General features: G+C 40.1%; 1 protein-coding gene across 2 annotated transcripts in view; it reads right to left on the bottom strand.

The window, feature by feature from the left end:
* Positions 1–25,412, bottom strand: part of c6.1 (complement component 6, gene 1) — a 31,966-nt gene that overhangs the window by 926 nt on the left and 5,628 nt on the right. Inside the window, exons 4-17 of one of the 2 annotated variants that reach the window (XM_002940118.5) lie at positions 25,157–25,301; positions 23,283–23,415; positions 19,629–19,776; positions 17,955–18,158; positions 16,754–16,994; positions 15,194–15,319; positions 12,449–12,615; positions 11,383–11,608; positions 10,127–10,298; positions 8,653–8,764; positions 7,263–7,395; positions 4,959–5,150; positions 3,495–3,585; positions 675–913 (exon numbers count right to left, since the gene is read on the bottom strand). In XM_002940118.5, coding sequence (XP_002940164.2) covers positions 675–913; positions 3,495–3,585; positions 4,959–5,150; positions 7,263–7,395; positions 8,653–8,764; positions 10,127–10,298; positions 11,383–11,608; positions 12,449–12,615; positions 15,194–15,319; positions 16,754–16,994; positions 17,955–18,158; positions 19,629–19,776; positions 23,283–23,415; positions 25,157–25,301 — 2,329 coding nt within the window. Of the gene's footprint in view, positions 1–674; positions 914–3,494; positions 3,586–4,910; positions 5,151–7,262; positions 7,396–8,652; positions 8,765–10,126; positions 10,299–11,382; positions 11,609–12,448; positions 12,616–15,193; positions 15,320–16,753; positions 16,995–17,954; positions 18,159–19,628; positions 19,777–23,282; positions 23,416–25,156; positions 25,302–25,412 lie in introns of those variants that run through there. The other variant, XM_031894367.1, reaches the window with a different exon arrangement.

Raw genomic sequence — 25,412 nt, 5'->3', positions numbered from 1 at the left:
CACAGCATGTTCTTACATAGGAAAGGCCAATACCAGAGGAGAACACAAGGAATTAACAGCAATGGCAGTTTCTTTTACTGCAGGGGTCGGGAACCTTTTTGGCTGAGAGAGCCATAAACACCACATATTTTAAAATGTAATTCCATGAGAGCCATACAATATGTTTGGCCGTGGATGCTGCGGGGCAAGGTAGGGTGGATCCCAAGGATGCCGGATGCGATGCAGAGGCGGGCATGGCCTGCGCTCGGCGGATAGAAGAAGTGTTCTAAGGCTTAGAACATGTGTTCTATCTGCCGAGTGCAGGTGCAAGGTAGGGTGGGTGCCAAGGATGCCGTATGCGATGCAGAGGAGGGCGTGGCTTGCGTTTGGCGGATAGGGTGGGTGCGAAGGATGCCGTATGTGATGCGGAGGGGGGTGTGGCCAGTGCTCGGCGGATAGAAGACGATTCTAAGGCTTAGAACACGTCTTCTATCCGCCGAGCGCAGGCCACACCTCCCGTTATTTTTTTTTTATTAAAGATTTGGCAGAGAGCCAGATGCAGCCATCAAAAGAGCCACATCTGGCTCCTGAGCCATAGGTTCCCTACCCCTGTTTTACTGTGTATAATCCCATCCCTAGCCATTCCTCACAGAACCCACTCAGTTCCTTCCATGAACAGCCTTGTGATATTGTACCTGAACATTCCTCCCAATCATAGCAGATATCATCCCCACAAGGCTCCTTCTTGGTGCTGTTCAGCGCCAAAGACACCCGGGTACGGTACCAGTCAAGCTTGTTATTATGGCAGGGTCCTTTCTCCAGAAAATGCATCCGACCTGTACTCAGGCAGTTCTCAGCCAAAAACTTGCAGCGGGACATTGAAACGGCTTCCTTAGCAACAGTATCAAAAATGCAGTGATCCTCAGGGGAATGACTAAATGCAAATGAAATAGACACATACATTATACCTGGGGGGTGCTATCTGTGACCTTCTAGATCAGTGATCCCCAACCAGTGACTCGTGAGCAACATGTTGCTCCCCAAACCCTTGGATGTTTCTCTCAGTGCCCCCAAACCAGATGCTTATATTTGAATTCTTGACTTGGAGGCAAGTTTTGTTGCATAAAAACCAAGTATAAAGCCAAACAGAGCCTCCTGTAGGCTGCCAGTCCACATAGGGGCTATCAAATAGTCAATTATAGCTCTTATTGGCACCACCAGGAACCTTTTTTTCATGCTTGTGTTGCTCCCCAACACTTTTTCCATTTAAATGTGGCTCACGGGTATAAAAGGTTGGGGATCCCTTATCTAGATCTAGTTGGCTACAACTGAAAACCTCTGATTTTGTTTAAGAGTTGGTAGAAAATTTTGACTTTTTATTACATTAACCTTATATAGTGTCAATTGCACACAAAATTAGATGCAAATGTTAAATCCATTCATTAAAGGTCCCTACGGCTAAACATGCTTCTTGAACCTCCATAGAGTTACACTATTGCATATTCCCGATGAATAGACTAGCTGGGGAGCAGAGGGAAAATCCTGGGGAGCAGTTGGGAAGTCTAAGGGGCTGATTTACTAACCCACGAATCCGACCCGAATTGGAAAAGTTCCGACTTGAAAACGAACATTTTGCGACTTTTTCGTATGTTTTGCGATTTTTTCGGATTCTTTACGAATTTTTCGTTACCAATACGATTTTTGCGTAAAAACGCGAGTTTTTCGTATCCATTACGAAAGTTGCGTAAAAAGTTGCGCATTTTTCGTAGCGTTAAAACTTACCTGAAAAGTTGCGCATTTTTCGTAGCGTTAAAACTTAAAAGGTGCAAAGTTTCGCGTAAGTTTTAACGCTACGAAAAATGCGCAACTTTTCGCAAAAATCGTATTGGTAACGAAAAATTCGTAAAGAATCCAAAAAAATCGCAAAACATACGAAAAATCGCAAAATACCGATCATTACGAAAAAAACACAATCGGACTCATTTCGACCCGTTCGTGGGTAAGTAAATCAGCCCCTAAAGCTGGCCATACACGTGGCGATCCAACGTCAGATCCGCCACACACCATTCAGGGCTGAATCGGCAGGTAAGGAGGTAGAAACAATAGGATTTCTACCTCCTTCTGCCGATTCAGCTCTGAAGGGAGAATTTTGGTCAGGCGCCTTCTATGGCGCCCGATCAAAATTTTCTAACCTGGCCGATCGACGAGCCGACCGATTTCAGCAGCTTCCTGCGACATCGGTCGGCTCGCTGACATACCATACACGCACCGATTATCGTACGAAACGAGGTTTCGTACGATAATATCGGTGCGTGTATGGCCACCTTAAGTAGTATTGTCCCACAATCCCAGTTTATAGCAAATATTGACTTTTTATTCCATTAACCTTATATAGGGTCAATTGCAGACAAAAAAGGATACAAATGTTGAATCCATTCATTAAAGGTCCCTGCGGTTAAACATGCTTCTTGAACCTCCATAGAGTTATGCTAAGCACTATTGCATATTCCTGATGAATAAACTACCTGGGGAGCAGAGGGAAAATCCTGGGGAGAGGTTGGGAAGTCTAGGTAGTATTGCCTTGAGCGCTTATACTTTTTGACCTGGCTTTGTCCTAACATCCCAATTGTGTGCATTTTCTCAGCCACAACATTTTATGTGCACAATGGGCACAAGTGGGCAAATAAAGCTCTTGCACCTAAAATCTCATCTATGGTAATAAGCACAACAGTCACATGGGCTTTAGACAAAAGGCAATTTCACAGCAACTGTCATTTTGATGTGTGCATGTTGTTGCACCAAGTGGTTGTACCTGCATTATTAAATCAGGCCCATTATCTGTTTTATTCAACTGCAGCCCTTCGTGTTGTTGGAGGACCTGAAGTTAAAGGCCCACAGATTGGACAGCCTTAAATAATGGGTTCTGAAAAGTATGGTTTACTCCAGCAACACTCCAAATATACTAGCCTGAGGGAACCATAATATTTTAATTAGTGATGGGCGAAATGTTTCGCCAGGCATGGATTTGTGGCGAATTTCCGCGTTTCGCCATTGGCGGATTGGTTCGCGAAACGGATGAAAAAATTTGCAGAGGAAAAATTCACCGCGCGTCCAAAAATGGTCACCCTCGTCAAAAGAATAGCCGCGGGCAACAAAATAATAGCCGTGCGACAAAAGAATAGTCGCGGGCGTCAAAATAATAGGCGCGCGACAAAAGAATAGCCGTGCGACAAAAGAATAGCCGCTGGAGAGAAAAGAATAGCCGCAGGCGGCAAAAGAATGGCTGCGGGCGACAAAAGAATAGCCACGGGCGTCAATTTTCTTGACGCGCGACATTTTTGCAGTTTGGCTTCGCCGAAAAATTCGCCAAATGGCGAAAAATTTGCAAAACGGCAAAAATGTTGCGCATCAAGAAAATTGACGCAAAATTGATGCCTCGCTCATCACTATTTGTAAATTGTAATGACTAGCTACACTATTCCAATACATAACACTTCAAAACCTGTATTTCTTACCCGCAATCTGTCCCCGGGGACATGCACTCACACTCCGATCCCGTTTTCTTTTGCCCTTGATTGCAGTTCCCCTGAATAGCTTTATGTGGGTCTGCATTAGAAAATATATAGTTTTGTGAATCATGTTAAAGTATACATTTCTGCTAAAATCTGTCCATTATGAAGGCATTTTTGTACAGATGGGTAAATGACAGTTGTTAGTTTCATTTCATCATCCTAAAATAAATGTTTTTAACATATTGTACATTTTACTAATGTACATAAGGGGTTCTGATTAGTTGATTTGTGATAAGTAAGCTGATGGGCAGATGAACAGTGGATACAACTTATGGCCAGTCTGCCAGTGAGACAAGGGCCAGCGGCACTCAAAGTCCTGTGCCTAGGGAGGCAGCTTTGGGAGGGGCGCCTCTTGCCTATATGGTAAATAAAACTTTCAGCAAAAAAAAAAGCCCCTTATGGAGACATAATTGCACATGCGCCAATGGGCACTCACTGGTCCGGTGCCTAGGACCAGAATACGCTACTGACAAAGGCTAAAGCTTTAGACTAGCCTGCCAGTGAAACAATGGCTGCCTAGAAAGGCAAAGGCCTTTTGCACACTGGGGCATTTTGTTTATATTGATTTTAGGTTAATTTTTCCATAATAAGAATTGTGTTCCTATTAAATTATCCAATTTTGTTTCCAAAAGTCCAATTTTAGCCTTTTATTGCAGCACCACATTGCATTTTTACTTAAAGGAGAACTAAAGCCTAAAGAAGTAGGGCTGAAACACTGTACATTATGTTTTTTGCTTCTACACCAGCCCAAGGCAACCCCAGCCCTTTAGCAATGAAGATCTGTGCCCCCAAAGATGCCCCAGTAGCCCCCCATCTTCTTTTCTGCTGATTCACTGCTCTGTGCTGCGGTCAGTTATTGAGTTTAGGGACCCATTTACAATATACTGTGTTTATGGAATATAAATTTCACAATATGCTCATTAGTAATTAACACAGATGATTACTGCATTGCAGCTCTGAAACCAGTGCAATTAGCATCAGACTTTAATCATTAGCCCATTAGGATCAGCTTATATGACAGACAAACATTAGTTTCTTTGCTTGCTAATTTGCGACGGCCCCTTAGCTCAGCTTCTCAACAGCTGCTTAGAGCGCACTGAGCATGTGAGTGTCGCAGACACTGCTAACAGACGTGTCCGGTATGGTCACCCCCTGTGACAACTTTAAAGGACTGGATTATTACTACTATAGAGATGCCTTTAGGCTAGTTCAATAAGTTCATTATATAAAATATGGCATGTCTAGCCATATACCCTACTGGGCATGCACCGGCCCCCGAGATTCGGAAGAGCGAAGACAGACGGAAGCAATTACAATACTGGGGGGGCCTAATATTTTGGCACCCCCCAGTGATTTTACCTTTCCTTCTCCTTTAAAAACTACTGTTGAGTAAAATGGAGGAATGACCTTCTATGCAGCTGAGCTGTCCCACAACAGGGGGGTTCCATTCCAGACTGCTTTCACACGTGTATTTTCTTTGTCCCGATGAAATGAAACCACTTGGACATATTATTTCAATGCTTTCTCCAACTTTGTATTCTTTTTTATAGTAGATTATATTAACATTTTCTGATGTTTCTGGCCTGGAACACGTTATTCCTGAAAGAAAAGGATACAAAAAGAATGATTGATTATTCTCTCAATCACTAATAATTGATTACCCTCTGAAATAACTAGGAAGAGTAAACATCTGCGGGTATCGGACCCCTTATCCGGAAACCCATTATCCAGAAAGATCCGAATTACAGAGAGGCCATTTGCCATTGACTCCATTGTAATCAAATAATTCACATTTTTAAAAATGTGAATTATTTTTCTCTGTAATAATAAAACAGTACCTGTACTTGATCCCAACTAAGATATAATTACCCCTTATTGGGGGCAGAACAGCCCTATTGGGTTTATTTCATGGTTAAATGATTCCCTTTTCTCTGTAATAATAAAACAGTACCTGTACTTGATCCCAACTAAGATATAATTACCCCTTATTGGGGGCAGAACAGCCCTATTGGGTTTATTTAATGGTTAAATGATTCCCTTTTCTCTGTAATAATAAAACAGTACCTGTACTTGATCCCAACTAAGATATAATTACCCCTTATTGGGGCAGAACAGCCCTATTGGGTTTATTTCATGGTTAAATGATTCCCTTTTCTCTGTAATAATAAAACAGTACCTGTACTTGATCCCAACTAAGATATAATTACCCCTTATTGGGGGCAGAACAGCCCTATTGGGTTTATTTCATGGTTAAATGATTCCCTTTTCTCTGTAATAATAAAACAGTACCTGTACTTGATCCCAACTAAGATATAATTACCCCTTATTGGGGGCAGAACAGCCCTATTGGGTTTATTTAATGGTTAAATGATTCCCATTTCTCTGTAATAATAAAACAGTACCTGTACTTGATCCCAACTAAGATATAATTACCCCTTATTGGGGGCAGAACAGCCCTATTGGGTTTATTTCATGGTTAAATGATTCCCTTTTCTCTGTAATAATAAAACAGTACCTGTACTTGATCCCAACTAAGATATAATTACCCCTTATTGAAGCCTAAACAGTCCAGTTGGGTTTAATTACTGTTTAAATTACTTTATTAGCAGACTTTAGGTAGGAGAAAAGACCCCCTATCCGGAAAACTCCAGGTCCTGAGTATTCTGGATAACGGGTCCCATACCTGTATATGGAATCATGACTGGATCACACTTTTAGACTAATGCAGTAGTTCCCAAATAATCAGGCTGGAGAAGTGGCAGAGATGCTTGTCCTGATATATAGTGTGAGATTTAGGGCTCTGGCACACGGGGGAGATTAGTCGCCCGCGATTAACTCCCTGTTCGCGGGCGACTAATCTCCCCGAGTTGCCTACCCCTGCCATCCCACCGGCGAACATGTAAGTCGCCGGCGGGATGGCAGACGCGGCGGGGCGATTTGCGCGAAATCGCGCCACCGCGTCTGCCATCCCGCCGGCGACTTACATGTTCGCCGGTGGGATGGCAGGGGTAGGCAACTCGGGGAGATTAGTCGCCCGCGAACAGGGAGTTAATCGCGGGCGACTAATCTCCCCCGTGTGCCAGAGCCCTTAGGGCAATAATGCCTATTTGTTCTGCTAGATAAGTTAAGATGAGATTTGGTACTGAACACTTATTTCCACATATAAATATTCTTGCAGCTATAGAACAATGGCGGAAACATGAAGTTGTCCTACATCAGTAACCTTGTATTAATTAAGGGGAGGTCCTGGCCAACGATTGTTGCTCCAAAAGGTGCATGAACCGAAAGAAATCTGACAACCACTGGGCTAGGGCCCATGTCAGTCCCTTTACATAGGAATAGTCTTCTAGAATGTATGGCCCACTGTCCAGCCAAGCCTGTGAATCTGACCGAATCAAGGGCTAAAGCTGACATAATCCTCTTCACTAGAATAACTCACCATAGACAGAGTCACCTAGGACAAAAGAAGCCTTCTAAATGCTGACATATACACCATCACTCAGTTTGGATAGTGTAAAGAAGTATGATTTCCTCTAAAAGTGTATCCTGGTTTCCTAGACCTAATATAAAGTCATCACCGATGAAATGCATCTCAGGGGTTTGTAAATAAGTAAAAACATATACACCATAGAGATGTCACATACTGTATATGTGATGACTAGAGAATATGGTATACTGTAAAGCCATTACGTCCAAGAAACTGACACTTACTCACGCATTCCACATCTTCTTGCCTCCATGTACCATCAGGAAGGCACCTAAGGAACTGATACCCAGATAGTTCATATCCTGAAACGCACTGTAGTTCAACCTCTTCAGCCACAGAGTACCATTTTTTTTCATTCTGTGAAATTAAAAAAAAACCCAAGACCTATAGGTCACTCTTGCACGCAAACATACCTAGATCAATAGTTATTGTTACCTACTACTTTCTAGGTGTGAAGTTCTGGTTATGCTCTAGATGCCTTCCAGAACTCATCTAGGGGTTCCCTGACAATCCAAACTGAGTGCTTTAAATGTAGGATTTGTTACTTAGGGTGGCCATACACGTGGCGATTTCGCTCGTTGTGCGATGAACGATTATATCGACAAACGATCGTATGGCGATCGAGTTCCCATACGATATGCCATCCACGGGCAACGATAATTCGGGAAAGATTTTGTCGCATCATTATCGTAAAATACCTACGATCGTACATCTACGTACGATAGATGTCGTTGCTGGCAATCGTGACATGCGCAGAGAACAATCGTTGAAAGACAAATGTCTGACACTCACACCAACTGGCAGATTTTATCGTTAAACGACCAAAATTTTTAAACCTGGCCGATCGATTTTGGGGACGATAATGTCGGCTCGTTTAGTGGGCCGACGATCGTTCGTACACCACCAACAATACGATAACTTAACGATAGCATCGGATCGTTCGGGAATCGGTCGTTTGTAAGTAAAAAATCGGTCCGTGTATGGCCACCTTTAGAGTCAAATGCTTTTCTTTCACTGGGAATATTGGCACCAGCATCCATGTCTTTCTCTTCAGGTTATGGTCCTTAAAGGAACAGTAACATCAAAAAATGAAAGTGTATAAAAATATTTACGATACTATGTACTGTTGCCCTGTGCTGGTACAGCTGGTGTGTTTGCCTCAGAAAGACTACTATAGTTTATATAAACAAAGCTGCTGTGTAGCCATGGGGGCAGCCATTCAAAGGAGAAAAGGCACAGGCACATAGCAGATAACAGATAAAGCCCCTTATATTCTACAGAGCTTATCTGTTATGTGCTATGTAACCTGTGCCTTTTCTCCTTTTTTCCAGGTTAAATGGCTGCCCCCATGGCTACACAGCAGCTTATTTATATAAGCTATAGTACTGTTACTCTAGCAAATACACAAGTTTACCAGTGCAGGGTAACAGTACATTATATTTTAAATACTTTAATACACTTTCATTTTTGGCGTTACTGTTCCTTTAACCATTTTGGTTGCACCTACAGCCCTATCAGAACTCTGCAGTTGTAGGCGATCAATACTCATGCTCTTTCTGGAATCAATTTGTGTGTAATTAGTTTAACAACAAATGGAAATGATGGAAATCTTACTATGATATATGTATTTTCAGGCAGTTCCGGGCTTGAGCATCCACTATCATGTTCCGGCTGTTCCAGATCTACTTCCTTTTTGTCTTCTCCATCGTTAATACATAGGGCTCCACTAAAGGTAAGAATATTGACATTGTGATTGGACTTCATATCATCGTCATAATCAATAGAGTAACTGCACCTCCATATACAGTATCTAGTAGAATTAAGTCTAAAACAACTGGATTTTTCCTTGAAAACTTTTCACCACTCATCCGAGTGGCTTCTTCAGTTCAAATGACTGGTAGGGAATTCCCCGGCATTTATACCCTTGAGGGTAGTACAGTCACAGACATCCAATCACAATGGTTCCATTGAACTTATTCAGTTAGGTGTTGGCTGAAACTGACAGTTGTAAGAAGGTATGATCCAATCACAATGGTACCAGGATTCTCATTGATGCAGGTGTTAATCCTCCAAAGTACATGACTGGAAGTGTGAACTGTTGTTATTCCCTACCAGTTACCTGAACTGAAGAAGCCACTTGGATGAGTGGTGAAACGTTTTCAAGGAAAAAACTCAGAAAAGTCCAGTTGTTTTAGACTTAATTCTACTAGATACTGTATATCTTGACCTGGATGAATGAGAATCTTCATAGACATATTGCACCTCCATAGCTTTGGTGCTGGTTTTGGTGCAGGTTAGGATACATCACAACAGAACTGGAACTTTACCTGCTCCTACCTTAGTGGTGTAACTAGGGGGTATATATATCATGCTGTGTAAAAAGTGGAGTAAAATTTCACCGGTGATGTTGCTCACAGCAGCCAATCACTGTTGAGCTCTAATTGCTGATTGGTTGCCCTGGGCAACATCACCAGTAATGTTTCACTCCACTTTTTACACAGCATGATAGATATACCCCTTCATGTTGTGGTGCCACAGCAAAGCCATCCCTAAACAATGGGAAAGAAGATCTGCCTACAAATGCACTCGCATATGGCTCCCACTTGGGCAGCCAAACTGGTTAAAGATCCTCTTATTACACAAACTTGCCACACAATCTTGTTACGTATTCCCAGCAGCACAAGTTAGGTTACCCTTAACATTTAATGAAACAGGAGAGAATTGCTTAGAAGATTAACTCAGCAAGTTTTCTGAGCACTGGACTTACTTACGAGACTCAACGTATAGACCTTTTACAAATACCAGACTGTACATATGATTTACAGCTCCCCATTATCTTTATTTTTCTCTTCCATTTTCTTTACTCTGTTTCTTCTTCTTTGAATTCTTCCACATTTATTATTTGCTGATCTCTAATTTACCCAGTGATTCTATCTTACTGCTAAACCAATTATCCCTTTTATTGCCCCTCTCCACTTCTACATTCTTTTATTCTCCTTTGTTTTCCTTTCAATCCTGCAATGGCTAAATCAACAGTTTATCCTTAAAACAATGAAATGCCTACAAAAACCAACTGCCTGTTACTTACGTATCTTCAAACAGTGAGATATTACAGTCTTCTTCCTGCGTTGCCTCGCCCTCACAAGGCTTTCCTCCATTACGCGGGTAGGGGTTGTTACATTCCCTTGTCCTTCTTCTGGTTAAGGCTCCATCACATGAGCTCCATGCTTTCCAGCAGCCCCAGGCACCATCAACTACAACTGAATGAAGGAATATTAACTCAGTTAGGGTACCATTATTTATTCCATGCTTATTTCTTCTTTTAGTGAGATTTCCCAGGATGTAAAAACCAAGTAGATTCTTTATTTATTGTAAAAGCAGAGGTAGGTGCACACTTTTTGTGTTCTCCAAACTCTGGCCTAGGACTAACCCCCATATGAAATAAAAGGCACTAAGTTTGCCCAGGAGCAGTAAATCATAGCAACCAATAAGATGTTTGTTTTTAAACAGGTGACCAGTAAAGATACCTGCCGATTGGTTGCTATGGGTTACTGCTCCTGGGCAAACATAGTGCCATTTATTAAATATCCCCATAAGTGTTTGTAGAAAACACTGCCGAATTTTGGTCATAAAGTGCCCGCTCCCTATTCAAAGGGTTGGTTTTGTTCTCTTATTTTTGCATTTAGGTCAAATTATTTGTACCTGCAGGCACTTACTGTTAGATTTGCTCTTTGTGCACCTTATTGGAACGAACAGAACCAATAATAAACTAAAACACCTGAATCCCAAGTTTACTAAGTTTGCCCAGGAGCAGTAAATCATAGCAACCAATAAGATGTTTGTTTTTAAACAGGTGACCAGTAAAGATACCTGCCGACTGGTTGCTATGGGTTACTGCTCCTGGGCAAACATAGTGCCATTTATTAAATATCCCCATTAGTGTTTGTAGAAAATGAAACACTGTTGAATCTTGGTCATTAAGTGCCCGCTCCCTATTCAAAGGGTTGGTTTTGCTCTCCTCCAGACTTTGGTAAGCTATCCGACTAACACTTATGGCAATTTCTTTCTTTTATTTTTGCATTTAGGTCAAATTATTTGTATCTGCTGGCACTCACTGTCAGATTCGCTCTTTGTGCACCTTATTGGAATGAACAGAACCAATAATAAACTAAAACATCTGGGTCCCATCATAAAATTTGGATGCCAAGGGCCCACCAAATAATTGTATCAATATTATCGTTGCAAACTGTAGCTTATGAAAAGATTCTGTTATATATATATAAGCTGGGCCCATAAGGAAAAAGTAAAGTAAATAGAGTACCATTTGCCTGCTGTCCAACATACCTGAGGTATAATCTGGGGCTCTCTTTTCACAGTTATCGCCGTATGTCCCTGGCTGACAGATGCAAAGACACTCAGTGCCAGAAAGGAAAGCTCTGCCGTTATTGGGGCAAACGGCACAAATGCAGGGGTCAAATTTCTCCATATATGTGGCAAATGCTCTCAGAAGGTTGCGTCGCTTTGTCACGGCACAGGGAATTCCGGTAATTATATCCAGAATCGGCGCCAGCTTAAGCATAAGAAATACATGGATCAAAATTAAAAATTGCTTGGAAGAGATATAATATCAAGGTACAGGAATTTAGTGTTATCTTAAGGCTTAAACAGAGAGACTGGCTTCAAGGCCTTGGTCACGCCAGACTTTGTATGGCCTGCTTATAGTAGGACAGCGCAACCTTTGGCTTTCAACTGTTTCAACTTATTGTAGATTTTAGTATCACAATAGCCTTGGATATTCTGCTTGTTCAAGAACTCATCCAGGCCCCTCTTATAGGCACTAACAGAATCTGCCATTACCCCATCACTGGGAAGGGCATTCCCCAACCTCACTGCCCTCACCCTGAAAAACTCTAAAGGGGTGACCTCTGGTGCGCTGATTGTTTTGATGGGAAAATACAACATCCCTTATCTGCCTATAATCCCCTCTAATGTACTTGTACAGAGTAATCATGTCCCCTCGCAAGCGCCTTTTTCCAGAGAAAACAACCCCAACCCTGACAGTCTAACCTCATAGTTTAACCCTTCCATCCCCTTTACCAGTTTAGTTGCAGTCTCTGCACTCTCTCCAGCTCGTTAATATCCTTAAGGATTGGAGCCCAAAACTGCCCCCCATACTCAAGGTGAGGCCTTACCAGGGACCTATAAAGAGGCAAAGAGGCCAGGAGCAGCATCTTACCTCATACCATCATACCTTCTCCAGCTGAGGAGTACATAAGACCCGAGTTTCATTAGATTTTTTCATGCAGACAAACAATAAAGTACCCTTTGCTGTAAGATTTCTACATGTCACACACATATACCGTAGCATAAACATCTACTACTAACAATCTAAATGAATATTTTAACTTACTTTATATTCAACCACATCTGGATTGTCCACGGTAGATGCTACCCACTCTGTGAACACCTTTTCATCTGGAGACGCACCTTGTTTCTGCCATGCTAATTTCGCAGCAAATTCTGCTCTTCCGCCTTTTACAAAGGAAATGGATTTTTCTGATGACTGCAGAAATGAACCTGCGAGAAACACAAAGAATGCTGTATCTGAACACTGTTATGTTTAGGGTGTTTGGCCCGTGGCCTTCAATCAGCAGTCTACACTTCTAAGAAGATGTTGAAATTTGAGGTTTCCAATTTGTTAGGCATTTTATGGACTTTTCTGGGGAGCAAGCTACCATAGGGTTGATTCACTAAAGTGCGTTAAAACGTGCGCTATTTATAGCATGCGTTAAAATTTTTATTGCGTCTAATTTTTCGCGTTTTAATGTACGATTCACTAAAAGCATACTTGATCATTTAGACGCGATGTTGCTTGTGTTATTTAAGTCGCAAAGACTATTTTTGTGCGGTATTTGATGGAACGCGCGCTAATCAACGCATTGCGCACTAATAGTTGCTGCGTGTGAAAAAACGCTGCCATATTAGCCATACACACCATTACTGTCGTAAAACTACACTCTTCTGAAAATGCCCATTTCCCTGCAAACTGGCGGCTGCATCACTCTGGGGCCAACACAGACTTGAATAAATCCCACTGCAAAGTCCTTATTGTGTTGCCAAAAGCTCATGAACTGTACTTTTCTATAATTACCGCCTGCCCCAAGTAGGTGTTAATTAACGCACAGGCAAATGCAATATTTAGTGCGTCTTAGTGTTTGTGAATCATGCATTAGTATTATTTTGGCACGCAAATTAGTCGCGATATGTGACTTAATGCATGCGTTAATACTTTAGCGAATCGCGCATTTTTTAACGTAAAAAAACTTGCGATAAAACTTATCGACCTTTAGTGAATCAACCCTCATGTTTCTTCACCTCCCAGGTGAAGGTGGGCTTTCATAGCATAGGTATGGTGTCCATTGTAGGACATCATCCAGCAATTTACATTTCCTACATGCAGCATTTACCGTATATACTCGAGTATAAGACGATCCGAATATAAGCCGAGGTACCTAATTTTACCTAAGAAAACTGGAAAAACGTATTGACTCGAGTATAAGCCTAGGGTGCAGCCACTACTGAAAGTTGAAGTGATATCACCCCCCTCCCAGCAGCCAATTAGCAGAAAAATGTGAAAGCATCAAGATAGCAGCTCCCAGTATATATCAGAATAGCACACAATAGTAAGAAATCCAAGTCCGGCTTGGGAATCCCCCAGTTACATGGGAGTAGGAGAAACAATAGGTTAGCTGAAAGCAGTTCTAATGTGTAGCAATGCACTGAGATGGCGCCTACACACGCAAGGAGCGCATTGCATCAGCGAATCCATAGGCAACTACTGTATATTCTCGAGTATAAGTCGAGGGTTACTTTTTAAGCACATTTTTGGTGCTCAAAAACTCGGCTTATACTCGAGTATATACGGTACTTTGTCAGTTGTCAACTTTCAGAAAAATGTATGTGAAACATACTCAACAATCTGCCTCATTTATCAGAGTTCAGGAGTCCTACCTCCATGCTCAGATCCCCTCAATATAATGTCAGCCCTCCTGCATGCGTCATCAGTCCTCCTCGCTTCTAATGTTTACAGTGTCCCAAACCCTAACCCTAAATCTGTAACTTTAGGGTTAGTGTTAAGGTAAGTGTTAGGGTTAGGGTTGAGGAAATCTCAGCAGTAAATGGGAGCACAAGGGAGGTATTACTGTCACATTCAGGGAGGCACCATGAGGGATGTTGAAGGCTTGATTGGAGGGATGGCATAGTGAGAAGGAAACATGGAGGCATAGTCTGAAAGCTGAAGGGGAATGCTGCAGGGAAAACAAACCAGGAAAGAGAAAGGGATATGGGGAGGGTAGTAATGAAAATCCATACTAGGTGATGCATGTGGAGTGGTTTGGGGGGGGTGGGAGTGTAGCTTTATGGATACAGGCAGGCATGGATTTGCTGTGAATTTTTTTTAAAATTTTTTTATTATAGTTTTTATTTATGTTTATATATCAATCGGGTTCCACATATGCATGATATTATCTTTTACAAGAAAAGAAAAATTAATATAACAAGGGGTTTTGTATATATGATATCAGTACAAAACATGGTGTTATGCATACATATTTGATAATCTTGAGATTTAAAACCGTTGCATTAATAGGCTTATTGAAAGTTTACAGATAAATGGATGGTGGGTAATTGGCTATTTCACGCTTAGGTGTGCCAAATTACCCTAAATATAAAATGGTGGAGGGTCCGATTGGTAGGTAAATCAAACAAACAAATATGATGTAAAGCTTCTAATAAAATTAACATGAACTATGTACATTTCCGTTCACCGGTTCTGGAGAGGGTTATTTGGGGTACCTGTTACCGTTACCTGTTGCCGTTTTTTTTTCGAGAAACGGGCGTCAGAATTTGCTGTGGAATAATTTGCAGCACATCCAAAAATTGACGCCCACATCAAAAGAATTGTCCTGCTCGTCAAAGGAATTGTCATGAGCATCAAAAGAACTGTTGCGCGTCAAAAAGAGTTGTCTCTCATCAAAAGAATTGTCTCTCTTGTGGCAAATAGAATTGTCGCGTATGAAAAACCCGTGAGACAAAGCGAAACGGGACAGATTCACTCATCACTAATAATAATACACGTTAGAAAAGATGTCCTTACCGGAGTATCGCTCTGTCATCCTATTGGTTGTGCATGAATGTTTAACTTCGGTTTCAAAAAAAAAAAAGAATTTTTGTCTTCGAATTTCGGTCACTATGCAGTAAACTGCTTGTTCGTCAGTTAAACCTGTGGAAGGATAAACAATGGCTTGAAATTGCTGTTACCCACTAGCCGGGGCCTATCCCATTTGCTAAGTCATCTGTATAATTGTTAACTTTACGCACCATAAATGCTAAGGGTAATCCTACTGTACTTAAGCTGAGCAAAGGGAAATGTCCAAGTTGCTTTATGGTATCACTTTGTACAGGATATAAACAATCCTTACAAAGAACTTGCTTCTCCGGCTACACCACCTGTTGTCTTCTGGGAAGCAGAATTTACATTGCAGCATGGATGCCCCACTTATAAAAAGAGGCATAACAGTCAGGTTGGGGATGTGTCTGGGTGCAGCTTGGTGTGGGTTGGTGCAGATTAGGGAGAAGGTAAGAAATTGAGGGAACTGTTTTCTCCAACAAAGGCAGTTTCTCTTTATTGAACACTGGAAATTCAACAGCCAGGTATTTAGGCCTACATTACATCAAGAACTGCTCTCCCTCCACAAATCACTCTCTTATAGGGGTGTATTTATTAACACTAAAGACAAAGCTCACTGGTGATGTTGCCCATAGCAACCAATGCTTTTGTTTTATAACTTGTAGGTGACCGTTCAAATCTAATTGCTATCTTTTCCACTCCTGCAATCATTCAAAACTAAGCAGGTTTTTGGTCAAATTGCAGTTTCTATTTTCATTAAGGACCTATGAAAGCCAGTTACAGTAAGATTGTGTTTATTTGCTTCTCTAGATATCCCTGATCTTACTCTTATAACAACGTTTTTGTATGTCCGTATGACCATATTTGTATTGATTGTGCCCCTGCAGGTAAAAATATTTAACCACCCATGGCACCCAACAGCCCTAAAACAATGAGGTTAATCCTTTATTAGTGGATGAGCACCCAGTTTCCAGGGCCACACTGGGGTCAGGCTTTGCTTCTCTGGCCATATGGATGGGCAATGACTGGTGGTGCTGCCTGCTAGCGGTATGAGTGATTGGTATGTACATGTTGCCTAGCAATGGCACCAGGTTTGGGCACATTATGCCTGCTAGCGGTATGAGTGATTGGTATGTACACATTGCCTAGCAATGGCACCAGGTTTGGGCACATTATGCCTGCTAGCGGTATGAGTGATTGGTATGTACACATTGCCTAGCAATGGCACCAGGTTTGGGCACATTATGCCTGCTAGCGGTATGAGTGATTGGTATGTACATGTTGCCTAGCAATCGCACCAGGTTTGGGCACATTATGAACACTGGGTGCATGTGCACATCCACCAACACAGGATTAACTTTATGGCATTGGCCCTAGGGCCAAATGATCCCATCAGCCCAATATTCTGCTAGCTCAAGCTGTATGAGCTGAAGATAAGCTGTTTGAACCCAAATCATCTGCCTTAATCTAAAGGCTTTATAGACAAGTAAAGGCAAAACCTTGTCCATGTTAACGTCTGTATTTTACCTGAACTTTGCAGATCTTCTGCGCTATACTGAAAGAGAAGGTCATAGGAACCACCCATGGAGCCTTCTGTAATGTAATGGGTCCCAAAATCATCAAATATCCTGCTATAAAGAGGATAGTTATATTCCAGAGGTAGGTTATTAAGTGCCTTTAGGAAGACATCCGATAGCCAGAGATTGTTCTTCTTCATTGTGAAGTCTGACACCGAGATCACTTTATTGATTCTTATAAAGTTAGAGTTCTAATGAGGAAATCAGACAGTGTCAATTCATTATCCGCATGTAATTACAAATAACTGTATTTGCAGCTGTAACTCCCCTTCATGACCCATAAACCATAACTTGGTTTTATCAGGCAAGAAAATGTAGAGCTCAGAGATAGGATTTTCCAGTCATTTTAATCAGCAATTAGCACAAGATGTTTGTGCCATGTAAAACATAAGTTCAACTGGTAGGATTTACCTAGACTGCCCCTCAGATAGTTCATGTGTAGCCAAGGCACAGACAGGTTGGTATACTGCAGTCTTTGATACTATTGGTTCTCCAGGTTATATAAATCCTGCACTGTATGTAGGTCCAATGCCTCCCTAGGCACCAAACCTAAGTGATGTGACATACTGTATGTGTATATATATATATACACACACATATATATATATATATATATATATATATATATGTGTGTATGTATGTATCTATGTATATATACTATATATATACTGTATACTATATAATGTCACCGCCGACACGCAACCATCAGTGTGATACCCCTCACCCCCCAGCTCCACCACTGGATTAACAAGCCAAGTCCTGGCAGCTGGGGAGAGTTTTTAAAACATATAGGCACCCCAAAGACTACCCCCCTAAAGCTGCTGTTCTAGGCAAAGCCCCTCAGGTGCCTATATATATAAATATGAGCCTGCATGAATCCAGTTGGGTTGATGGTTCTGTAAGAGTCCAAAGGGCCTCCCATCATTTGTGAAAGATACTTAAAGGGGTTTGAAATCTTCATGGGCTTCACAACTCCTTGTGACATTTGCTTCGTTTGGAAGATGTCTCCAGTTGGGATGACACCAATCATTCCATACATAGCATTTACTAGACATATATGAATGGGTTTCTTGATGTAAACTTTACACCTGTCATTATATAATCCCCTTTATGTTTCATGTAACAGATCTTTATATCATCTATACATTTACCTTTTGCTTTGTGGCTGATACGGCCTCCCTGAATGAGGAAGATGACCAACTTCTTGAAGATGTTCCCGTGTGCCATAACAAGAATATTCCAGAGGAGCTGTATCCTCTTCCAGAAGATGCTCCATGCCTTTGGTTTTCCCTACTAAATGGGATTAAACTCTTGTGTAAAGTGGCCGAAACTGTATCATTTCGTTCATATGCCAACTGCACTTGAAAGGAAAAATGTCTGTATTAGTGTGCTGTATTGTGTGACTTTTTATCTTATTATTAATGATAAAATAAAGAGTTTTATCAGCAGGGAAAGCTGGAACAAACATGCAGTCATATCAACATGCCATGGAAGAAATGTTATAAAAGGGGAACTGTCACAAACATGCACCTTTAGATATCTTTATTATGGTTTTATAAATGTGGAGGAGGGTAAAGGTTTTGCAAATCTTTAATTCTTTAGTTTCCCCCAGGAGGGTTAGGGACAGCTCATAAATTCCAGAAGGGTGTCAAGTTTCTCTTGTCCACATATGCTTGGTCTCTTTTGGTCTACCCACTTGCTGGAGGGAGTGGTGTAGTGCTTGAGGGCCTAGGACAGAGGTAGGTTCCAGTAGGAGTAGTGAGTGCCAGGAGAGGTTTCTAATAGTTACTCTAGTAGTGAGAAGCAGGATCAGGGTAGTTAGTAGAGAAGCCAGAGGCTCCAATGAGGAGGCCAGTAAGGGTTAATACCCTGCAGTGTTTATGCTGCCAGAAGCAGGATTAGGGTAGTTAGTAGAGAAGCCAGAGGCTCCAATGAGGAGGCCAGTACGGGTTAGAACCCTGCAGTGTCAATGCTGCCAGAAGCAGGATTAGGGTAGTTAGTAGAGAAGCCAGAGGCTCCAATGAGGAGGCCAGTAAGGGTTAGAACCATGCAGTGTCAATGCTGCCAGAAGTAGGATCAGGGTAGTTAGTAGAGAAGCCAGAGGCTCCAATGAGGAGGCCGGTAAGGGTTAGTACCCTGCAGTGTCAATGCTGCCAGGATAGGGACTCAAGCGATCAGGCTCAGGAATAGAGAGATTCCTAAAGTAATTAACCACTGTGAGCTTTAACTAGCTCTGGGGATTTTCACCAAGGCATTGAGTACTGCCTCTTGGTGTTGTGAAAGCTACATCTGTAATTGTGTAAGTAGCAACTAATTTGAGAAAGTGCTTAAAACATTAACTGATGCGATATTGTACCATCAAAGTCAACTCCCACCATTTCAAATTGTGTATCCATTAAATGAAATTGTTTCTTTTTGGAAGGGATCCTCCATTTTTGCATAATGAAAGAATATATCTAAGCAACTCAAAACTGAGATTCCTGAAACCTTTTCAGTGGGTTTATTGTCATTTGTAAATATCATTGCAGTTTCTATTCTCTGAACGCCTAGTTCTGTCCCCTCTAGGACTAATAAATGGATTTTTAGTTTGATTTTTTGATTTCACAGTTTTGAAGCCAGCTACAGGAGATGTAAACCCAAAAATAAATTTTTCCAAACTTTCCAATATACATTAATTCAAAATATTTAATGGGTTTATTTGTAAATGTAATAGCTATTGAAAATAAATGCTGGAGCTCTGCACTGTGTTGTGTGCTCCCAAGATGGCGGCCACAGACCAGTAGGGTTAGGGGTTTATAGCTGCAAAAATCCTGAAAAATACTTACATTAAATCTGAAAGTATCAATATTGGCTGGGAGACGGTATAACTTTCTGTTCTGCGCTGTGCCGTTCCCTGAAATGATATCCATTTTTCCGCCAAAAAATGTGTTGTCAAGGACCTCTCCCCTGCTCTCCCCAGACAAAATATTAAACCTAGAAAAAAATAAGAAAAGCCAACAGTACATATAATGCTAACTTGTGACTTTAACAGGACTTTAACTTGTTTCATGTATTCTTTATCAAAAACACACCAGCCAGATTTTTCCAACCAAATTTTTTGTATTAGCCTAGTGCATAATTCTCTTAATAGAGAACCAAACCCTAAAATGAATATGGCTAAAAAAAAGCCATATTTAATATACTTATTGGACCAGCCTAAAGGTTCATTTTCTCTATAATAGTATTGATCCAGGTCTTCAAAATTATCACAGGAGCTCCCATCTTTGATTTTGTCAGGCAGTGGCACTGCACATACTCAGTGGGCTCTGGGCAGCTGTTGAGAAGCTGAGCTTAGGGGTTGTCACAAATTTTCAATCAGAAAATGAGGTCTGTATGTCATATAATCAGCCTTATATTGTGCCATTTATATTCTATATATACAGTATATTGTGCCATTTATATTCTATATATACAGTATATTGTGCCATCTATATTCTATATATACAGTATATTGTGCCATTTATATTCTATTTATACAGTATATTGTGACATTTATTTTCTATATATACAGTATAATATCCCATTTATATTCTATATATACAGTATATTGTGACATTTATATTGTATATATACAGTATATAGTGAGTGGGTCCCTAAGCTCAGGTTATACTGTGACATTTATATTGTATATATACAGTATATAGTGAGTGGGTCCCTAAGCTCAGGTTATACTGTGACATTTAAATTGTATATATACAGTATATAGTGAGTGGGCCCCTAAGCTCAGGTTATACTGTGACATTTATATTGTATATATACAGTATATAGTGAGTGGGCCCCTAAGCTCAGGTTATACTGTGACATTTATATTGTACATATACAGTATATAGTGAGTGGGTCCCTAAGCTCAGGTTATACTGTGACATTTATATTGCATATATACAGTATATAGTGAGTGGGTCCCTAAGCTCAGGTTATACTGTGACATTTATATTGCATATATACAGTATATAGTGAGTGGGTCCATAAGCTCAGGTTATACTGTGACATTTATATTGCATATATACAGTATATAGTGAGTGGGTCCCTAAGCTCAGGTTATACTGTGACATATATATTGTATATATACAGTATATAATGAGTGGGCCCCTAAGCTCAGGTTATAGTGTGACATTTATATTGTATATATACAGTATATAGTGAGTGGGTCCCTAAGCTCAGGTTATATTGTGACATTTATAGTGTATATATATACAGTATATAGTGAGTGGGCCCCTAAGCTCAGGTTATACTGTGACATATATATTGTATATATACAGTATATAGTGAGTGGACCCCTAAGCTCAGGTTATACTGTGACATTTATATTGTATATATACAGTATATAGTGAGTGGGCCCCTAAGCTCAGGTTATACTGTGACATTTATATTGTATATATACAGTATATAGTGAGTGGGTCCCTATGCTCAGGTTATACTGTGACATTTATATTGTATATATACAGTATATAGTGAGTGGGTCCCTAAGCTCAGGATATACTGTAACATTTATATTGTATATATACAGTATATAGTGAGTGGGCCCCTAAGCTCAGGTTATACTGTGACATTTATATTGTATATATACAGTATATAGTGAGTGGGACCCTAAGCTCAGGATATACTGTAACATTTATATTGTATATATACAGTATATAGTGAGTGGGTCCCTAAGCTCAGGTTATACTGTGACATTTATATTGTATATATACAGTATATAGTGAGTGGGCCCCTAAGCTCAGGTTATACTGTGACATTTATATTGTATATATACAGTATATAGTGAATGGGCCCCTAAGCTCAGGTTATACTGTGACATTTATATTGTATATATACAGTATATAATGAGTGGGTCCCTAAGCTCAGGTTATATTGTGACATTTATATTGTATATATACAGTATAATGTGTGTGGGTCCCTAAGCTCAGGTAAGTGAAATCAGCAGAAAAGAAGATGGGGGGCTACTGGGGCATCTAAAGAAGCAATGATACACAAATAATCCTGACTGATTTATATGTACCGTGGATATCGGCAGCTCTTCAAGTCCAAGAATCTATCACTTGACAATGGCACAAGGTAAAGGAGGAATTGAATTACACAGTGAGCCTAAGGGGGTTGGGAAATGGTCCCAACAAGTCAAAGATAGGCTATCATGGTTTCCTTTTAATCTGAGGAATCACATAACAATTAACATGTTAATTAAATTCAGATTACATTGCAAATCATTTTGCTTAGGCTATAGTTTGTTTTTTTTTAAATGTATTTGTTAAACCTATATTATTCCATAATTGCATAACAAGATAATATGCAAGAGAATATTGTATCGTACTATAGAGAAGACTGCATTGCTTGTAATTAGAAATTAGCTCTTTTCAAACTCATGGATTCAAGTTGAGATGCGATTCAGTTCAGAAAAACTTATCTCAAAGTTAATCACATGAAAAACTATTGAAGTCTATGGGAAAAAACTGAATTTGGAGAAAAAAAATTCTTCTTGAGTTCAATCTTGTCCATAAGTTTTCATGTGATAAACCATGAGATAACTGTTTCTCCCTGAACTGATTCTGACTCTAAATGTGATACCCCCAAAATGCCTACTTATTACTTCCTTCTTTGCTTCCTTCTCCAGCTGTATTCATAGAGTGTTTTACTTGCAGAAACTTCTACCATGTGACTCCACCAATTCCTACTTAATGTTCTACCACTTGCCCCATTCACAACTTCATAATGTCCCTGGAATATTATTTCAGACTCTACTACAGGGGTCCCCAACCTTTCTTAACGTGAGCCACAGTCGAATGTAAAAAGACATGGAGAGCAACACAAGCACCATAAAAGTTCATGGAGGTGCCAAATAAGGGCTGTGATTGGCTATTAGGGGCCTCTATGCACCCTATCAGCTTACAGGGGGCTTTATTTGGTAGGAAATCTTGTTTTTATTCAACCAAAACTTGCCCCCAAGTCAGGAATTCAAAAATAACTACCTGGTTTGGGGGCACTGAGAGCAACACCCAAGGGGTTGGTGAGCCACTGGTTGGGGATCACTGCTACTATACTCAGTGTCTAAATAAATTAGGAGCAGCCTTATGGCCTACACTTTCAGGGGAGTTTACATTCTTGCCATATTTTCTTATATTAAAAAAATGTCACTTACAGTAGATGTCAAATTAAAATTGTCTCAGTTTGGCTAAAGAAATTCTATGTAATCTGGCTACATTGCTCTGATCTCACCAATCAGCCAGATGGCTTGTATTACTGTTGTGTGCTCCGTGATGACTCTATATATACACATCAGCTGAAGCTCAGTGGGGAATCCATTTTGGCTTTCCACTGTGGCTGATAGCACAATTAAAATAATAAAAAAAACAAACAAAAAAACCCAATAAAGCCATATCTGCATGTTAAATTGTTAACGCACTGTATCTTAAGACAAACCTATACTGCGGTTTAAAGCAAATTACCCATTGCCCATTAGTTGAACTCCAGGTATGTTCTCATATATTCTCTGTACTTTTTTTCGACAACCCCTCTCATCAGAATTATCACCACAGTCATTGTCTCCATTGCATCTCAGGTTTAAGGGAATACAGCGGTCTGTAAGTAAAAAACAAATATAAGGAATATATTTTTACAATTTTTTTTAAGAAAGTTGGGCTCCTGCTAGTAATTCCCATAGTGCTATCAGCCATAATGGCTCCTGTGTCATGACTGATGATGGAGGATGCCATCTCAAAACCCAGTAGCCTCCCAATGAACACAGGTGCTAAATGCATCTGTCAGTAGTAACCAATGAGCAATTACCTTTGAAGAGGTAACTGTACTGGAGCAATTTAGCATCTATAATTATATCTTAGTTGGGATCAAGTACAGGTACTGTTTTATTATTACAGAGAAAAGGGAATCATTTAACCATTAAATAAACCCAATAGGGCTGTTCTGCCCCCAATAAGGGGTAATTATATCTTAGTTGGGATCAAGTACAGGTACTGTTTTATTATTACAGAGAAAAGGGAATCATTTAACCATTAAATAAACCCAATAGGGCTGTTCTGCCCCCAATAAAGGGTAATTATATCTTAGTTGGGATCAAGTACACGTACTGTTTTATTATTACAGAGAAAAGGGAATCATTTAACCATTAAATAAACCCAATAGGACTGTTTTGCCCCCAATAAGGGGTAATTATATCTTAGTTGGGATCAAGTACAGGTACTGTTTTATTATTACAGAGAGAAGGGAATCATTTAAACATTAAATAAACCCAATAGGGCTGTTCTGCCCCCAATAAGGGGTAATTATATCTTAGTTGGGATCAAGTACAGGTACTGTTTTATTATTACAGAGAAAAGGGAATCATTTAACCATGAAATAAACCCAATAGGGCTGTTCTGCCCCCAATAAGGGGTAATTATATCTTAGTTGGGATCAAGTACAGGTACTGTTTTATTATTACAGAGAAAAGAGAATCATTTAACCATGAAATAAACCCAATAGGGCTGTTCTGCCCCAATAAGGGGTAATTATATCTTAGTTGGGATCAAGTACAGGTACTGTTTTATTATTACAGAGAAAAGGGAATCATTTAACCATTAAATAAACCCAATAGGATTGTTCTGCCCCAATAAGGGGTAATTATATCTTAGTTGGGATCAAGTACAGGTACTGTTTTATTATTACAGAGAAAAGGGAATCATTTAACCATGAAATAAACCCAATAGGGCTGTTCTGCCCCCAATAAGGGGTAATTATATCTTAGTTGGGATCAAGTACAGGTACTGTTTTATTATTACAGAGAAAAGGGAATCATTTAACCATGAAATAAACCCAATAGGACTGTTCTGCCCCCAATAAGGGGTAATTATATCTTAGTTGGGATCAAGTACAGGTACTGTTTTATTATTACAGAGAAAAGGGAATCATTTAACCATGAAATAAACCCAATAGGGCTGTTCTGCCCCAAATAAGGGGTAATTATATCTTAGTTGGGATCAATTACAAGGTACTGTTTAATTATTATAGAGAAAATGGAAATCAGTTTTAAAATTCTGAATTATTTGATTAAAATGGAGTCTATAGGAGACAGGCTTTCTGTAATTTGGATATTTCTGGATAACGGGTTTCCGGATAAGGGATCCTATACCTGTATATGTAACTGCATAAAAACTCCTTTCTTGAAAGTTCACTTTAATTTTTATGCTGATGAATGTTTATGCATTTGAATATATATATTTGCTTAAGCAATGCATTGGTCCTTTGATAAAACTACCCCACAAGTAAAATCAGGTTCACAGTAACAATTTCATGTCAATATTGTAAAAAAAATAATAATAATTACTTGTGGCACATTTAAATTTCTTTTTACAGTCTAATTGCTCTATTTTGCAACGTTTTGAAGGGACACAGGTCCTGGATTCGACTAATGATTCTGTGCAGCTCTCGCCACCAAACTGAGACGGGCGCTCCAGAGCTCGTATGCGGAACTGAAAAGACAATTTTGTACAGTCTGTAAGAATAAAGAAACATTACATTTACTAATGCAGGGAGCCCAAGGGGTTAATTTCCCTACTGGTTCACAAAGCTCCGATATCTGT

Source organism: Xenopus tropicalis, chromosome 1, assembly GCF_000004195.4.
Source record: "Xenopus tropicalis strain Nigerian chromosome 1, UCB_Xtro_10.0, whole genome shotgun sequence".
Classification (NCBI taxonomy): domain Eukaryota; kingdom Metazoa; phylum Chordata; class Amphibia; order Anura; family Pipidae; genus Xenopus; species Xenopus tropicalis.
Note: the sequence above shows the minus strand (reverse complement) of the source record. Positions and strands in the feature narration are given on the sequence as shown.